The sequence below is a fragment of the Sitodiplosis mosellana genome, unplaced genomic scaffold, assembly GCF_009176505.1.
Source record: "Sitodiplosis mosellana isolate CC-2019 unplaced genomic scaffold, AAFC_SMos_1.0 Smas_scaffold_6102, whole genome shotgun sequence".
Classification (NCBI taxonomy): Eukaryota; Metazoa; Arthropoda; class Insecta; order Diptera; family Cecidomyiidae; genus Sitodiplosis; species Sitodiplosis mosellana.
This window is the reverse complement of record NW_022601343.1, coordinates 1,659,083-1,664,603: the sequence shown is the minus strand read 5'-3', so window position 1 is coordinate 1,664,603 and position 5,521 is coordinate 1,659,083. Positions and strand designations below refer to the sequence as shown.

General features: G+C 32.2%; 1 protein-coding gene across 3 annotated transcripts; it reads left to right on the top strand.

The window, feature by feature from the left end:
• Positions 1-452: 452 nt before the first annotated feature.
• On the top strand, positions 453-3,383 carry LOC129573605 (uncharacterized). 3 transcript variants are annotated; one of them, XR_008688611.1, is made up of 4 exons: positions 453-633; positions 1,082-1,671; positions 3,087-3,144; positions 3,230-3,383. XR_008688611.1 is itself a non-coding variant. In XM_055454357.1 (3 exons), the coding sequence occupies exons 1-2, from the start codon at positions 616-618 to the stop codon at positions 1,667-1,669; spliced, it is 606 nt and encodes a 201-aa protein (XP_055310332.1). In that variant the 5' UTR covers positions 453-615; the 3' UTR covers positions 1,670-1,671; positions 3,230-3,383. The 3 variants fall into 3 exon arrangements, 1 of the variants encoding a protein (XP_055310332.1); XM_055454357.1 differs by lacking the exon at positions 3,087-3,144; XR_008688612.1 differs by lacking the exons at positions 453-633; positions 1,082-1,671 and adding an exon at positions 2,820-2,955.
• The last annotated feature ends 2,138 nt before the right edge of the window (positions 3,384-5,521 follow it).

The following is a 5,521-nucleotide window of genomic DNA, read 5'->3' as shown; positions in this document are numbered from 1 at the left end:
ATTAATTTGTGCTAATACTTGAAGTGTCATTGCTTTGGTATTTGTTGATTCATCAATAGGACGGACACATGCATCTCAGCTATAGTCAACAAGATGTCATAGATTGAAAGGGAAAAAAGAGGGGCAACAGTCATCGATGCTGTTATATATCTTTTAAATATACTTGGTAGCTTTCATCGCAGCCCATGCGAAATCTCTTCTTTTGATTGAGAAATTTGAACAGTCACCACTTTCCATTCTATTATTTGCACTTCTTTATAGGTATTAAAGTAAAGAGTCGTGCAATTTTTTTTTCCTCCGCTATAATTGGACCTGCATCAACTATTATCATATACATGCTCAACGTCACGTATGGGATTGTTGAAGAAGAGAAAAGGAGGGAAAAAGATGGCAACGCATTTCTATTTAAGACAACCAGCCGGTGTCGGTAGAATGTGTTAAATTGTTTCAAATATAAATTTGTGAACGAAAATATTCCGAGTTTAGTTTGTTACACCGTCTAGCAAGCAATACACATAGTTGTTAATTTGATTTCCAATCATATAGAGTGGAAGATTTATATATTTATAGCTTCTGTTCTCATTGTGACAAATTTTCCTTCGCAATTTATACACAATGGATATATTGATCAAAGTAAGTGCTTTATCCATCAAATCATTTCACGTGCTTTTTCTTATTTTCAACAACTCAGATTCTCTCGTTTGCTTTTGTGTATATTTATGTAAATCTGTTCAAGAAAAACGCAGTAGAAATCTATCATTTGGCCAAATTATGGCAAAAGTGCTATTTATACACATATAGACGCTTTTCTATGTTTTCTGCAGTGCTTTTCGTTCAATCCTATTAGTTGCATTTATATTTTCATATTCTTTTAGTATCTTTTGATTTAATATTCAAATGCAGTAAATGACTCATGTAATTAAAGATTGCGGTATTGACTCATGAAAGATGCAGATTAGTGTATAAACAATGTCAATCTTATATTGAACATTTTAAAATGATTCGTCAGTTGTTTAGTTAAATATCACGACATGAGGAAAAACCATAGGAAACATGCTAAGAAAATTATATATTTCAACAGATTCTAGTATTGCTACGAATAAGCTATTTCATAAGCGGCATCGTTGCATTGCCGTTGTCACAAACTTCAACAGCACCACCAACGAAATCACCAGATCTGATGGAAATACCCGTTGTATTCACACACGATGTAAATCCATTTGATCCTTCATCGATTTCATTTCAATTGGGTAGCAATTTAAATGTATCAAAGCCGAGTCCAGACTCAATATCGAAAAGCCCAATAGTGAAACTACATCAAGTCATACCGTTGTTGAAACTGGAAGAACCGTTGAATCCACCGTTGGCAAAACTGAATAACACAAGACAAATGCGTGTGCACATATTTCGCCCGTTGTTTGTTTACCGCCAAGAGCAAGCGATGAAAAATCGTCCGATGGACGGCAGACCTTCTTTCGATCCAGATCGCTTCTATTACAATTATCCATACTACCATCACTATCATCATCAAAAACAACAACACCAACAGCATCAATACGCCATTGGCTATCCCGATTTCTATGAATCATATCCTTTCAAGAACTATGACTATGTGACAAATGATTTGTCGGCCGACCGATTTCCTACCTATGACTTTTGGTATCCATGAAGGTAACGTGAAACTGGTTGAATATTGAAAGGATATTAGAACAAAATAAGACATTGAAACGGGCAGTGGTGCATACTAAAAATTTAATTGGTTGCTTTTTAATTGAAAGACGACATTCGGTGGGTGGGAAATGAAAAATCGTGAACAACCACTTAACAAACTTGGTATAGTTTCGCTCATTTTTACGGATTATATTGTTAATATAGTAATTCATTTGAACAAAATGTGTTGATTGTAAATAAGATTTGACTCAGATTAGACGATGAACTTAATTTATTACAATTTTTTTATTAAGACAAATCGATGAAACATCACAATGTTCTTCATAACTAACCAATTTCCAGAGTTAACACATTTCATTATTTGATTAACACAAATTTTAACATTTTCAAATCGATTCGTCGACACATTCATGTGGAATTATAGTACGCTAGTTTTAATAACTAAACTTAGAACATTTTAATTTTGAAAACGTTTCTCATTCCGTGATTTTCATTCTCTTTTGACATTTTTGGCATCAATATATCGAAAGCTGCAATTTTTCTCAAGCTGCAACGAATAGAGTAGATTTCATTCAACTATTGCTTCCAAATTTTCAGCAATATTTAGAAACCATATTAGCTATTTGAACTCTATGATTTTCCAACTTATTCCCTTTTCTTCTTTTTCATCTTCCAATTATTCTGCTCAAATTATTTTGAAATATAAATGAAATTTTAAAAATTTTTTTCGTCTCTACCGGAAAAAATAACAACATCAACAAAAATCACACGTTCAACAGTTTATCGTGTGGTTCGTTGTTTGCTCATTCATCAATTGTTTACTCACCGATTCGTTAATTAATGGAAAATTCTTGGAGCAACGCAACGAAACAGCAGTAACACAGAGTTCCGATAATAGCCATGCAAATTCCACTTTAAATACGTTAGATCCGAAAATTGTCGATGATTCACGTTCCGCATTAGAGCCACACAAACGTGTAAAACGCTTGCATATCTTTCGCCCATTGTTTGTTTACCGCCAAGAAAAGATTGAACGTCAGCGCATCATCGAAAACCGAAAATTCAAAAATCGACGAACAAACAATGGAATTGAGCGCAAAAACGCACAGCCATGCTGTATATGTGACTGTAACAGTTGTAGACGTTATTGAATATTTAAATAGTCTTCGCATTCGTGATCACCATAAGTATTAACCACAACATAATTTAATGCCTGAAGGAAAATCTATGAATAGAAATAAGAAGAAGAATCAAAGCTGTTCTACACATTTCGGTTTAGTAGCGGTATGGTAATTTATGGGTTATGGGTTTAGCCAATTTTAAAATCCATATTAATCAATTTTTCTGAAAATTTCATCAAATGAATTATTAAGGTGTTTGAAACACATAAATTTAAAAAAATTCCATATTTTCAGGTGTAATTATAGATTTCACGCCATTCAACCGAATTAATAACTTAAATAATATGTGAATGTAAATATATTTTTCATCATTCGGATTAAGTAAAATATATTAATATATGGAATAACAATTGAGTGTTTTTTCTTCAATTTCCCAGGAAATGTTCATTTGTAATGGGATGCTTCGTCGTTAAAAGCCGAATTGAAACAATTTTGGAGTCCCTCGAATACGGAAATACCTTAGTTTTATAGTATTATTTTAATTTATTTATTTAATGTAATGAACTTTGTATTATTATCAAAAATATTAATGAGAAGAATGATATTTAATAACAGCTCTGTTTTGTAAATCTTGATAGTACCCATATTGAATATGATATATTATAGTGGTGCCATCTGTCGTTTGTTTTTAAACATCAAAGCTCAATTGGTCTACGATCATCGAACGAAAGTTCACTGTTGTTGTTTTCTTCTGTTGTCTGGTAAATTTGATTGCTGATTCAATTTTCCACTTTGAATTGAAGTCAAATAACAAATGAAACATTTTACGAAAAAAGACACAAAATAATCAAATAAAAAGATCATTATTACTTTTTTATATGATGAGGATGATGATGATGATGATGATGATGATGATGATGATGATGAATAGATATCCAACGGTTAGAAATCCCCTGGCGAAATGAGTTGTTTCCAAATGATTCCAAAAGAACAATTTGTTCCGGGATTATGTATGATACATGCAACATTGAAGAACGACTAGAGAATTATGAGTGACGCAGCGACAAAATCGTGCAGATAGAAAAGAAAAATTTCCATTCATATTGTCAATAGGTATACCTTTCTATTTGCGGATATTCGAAATGAAAGAACAATCACTTTTTCCTTTTTTACTTTTACTAGTTCCCCTGCTACATCCATTTTACATCCATTTGTCATCCAATTGCTGATGAATCATTATTATCATAGAAAATGGAAAAGAAATTCAGAAATTTCGTCCATATTTTGAAAATTGGAAAAGAAAGAGAGAGCGATTGAAAAAAAGAATGATTACATGCAATCTGTTCAATCACCAACGATAAAAATAATGATTTTATCCGGCTGACGATTTTTGGTTTCTGAACCAGAGGTGAATCGCTTCGACCAATTAGTTTTCATTATTGTAGGTACAAGGTAGGCAATAAAATAATAACTTCAAAACGATAATAATAAAATGCTTGAGCATTGTTCTCGATCGCGATATTTTGGGCTGAGCAAATCGCACCATTGTCAATCCTAGAAAAGTGAAGCCAAGTGTTTTAAACGTATTCAAGGTGAATTCAATCAAAAGTGGGAAAGAAACAAAAAATAATTGAATTTCATTGAAAGCTGTTGAGTGTTTGTTTATATATGATGTACCTGTGTGATTCAGTGTAAGTATTGATTCACTCACTCTTAATCTGGTCATACTTCTGAGCGCTTTAAATAAGCAAGGGCATATTTATTGAAGCAATCCATAACGAGAAAAAAAAATCAAAATACATACATAATTTGAAAATTTTTCTCAACTCTATTATTGTTCGAGGGAGAGATAAAAAGATGGAATTCGAAAAACTTAAATGCAAAGCCGAAGCGTCTAACCATTATAAATAGTTTTCGCACATGTTGAAAATTCATAGTAGTCCAAATTCCAAGGTCATTTTAGAAACGATCCGCATTCAACTCTTTCTCATTTAGAAGCAAATAGCATAGTCAATGTAACTTTGCAAATGCAGCGGTAACAAAGATGAAACGAAAAAAAAGAAGTATTGGTAATACAAGTACGAATGGAATATTCTATAAATTACATTTCATCTGAACATTTTCTTGTTTCATTTTGTTTTTTGTTGTTTACTGTTACTTTATTTAAATTCTTGATCATCTGAATGCAGAAAATTACTTTGAATATATGGGTTCTGTAGTGACTGAGCGAATGAGTTGACTAACGCAACATATATGCATATATATCAGTTTGCCGAAGTGAATACTATTCTTTCAAACTAATTATCGACATAGTAAGAAGTTTCCATTGTATATGCATTCGTAACGCTCTTTCAAACATAAATTGCACCCATTAATATTTTTTTTTCAGCAGATTTTGCTATCCGTTCTTCTGCAGTTTTCTTAATATTCAAATCTTTTAACTGTTCCAGTTTTTCACATTAAAATAAGAAGATGTTTTATGTCAATGCCATAAAGCCATAAAAGTTCTAAATAAGGGTTGAAAATTGTAACACACCTATCATCATTCTCTGCAGCTATCCTTTGAAAACAGCTTCATTTCCGATTATTCTCCACAAGTGGTGCATTCGAACAAACTAAAATGCATGCATGAAAGAAAACGATGAAAATGTTTCGTTTTTTTTCTACTTCTGTGTTAATAGTCTCAATTGGCTTTGAGTATGTATGGGAGTGCGAGCGTTTTTATATGT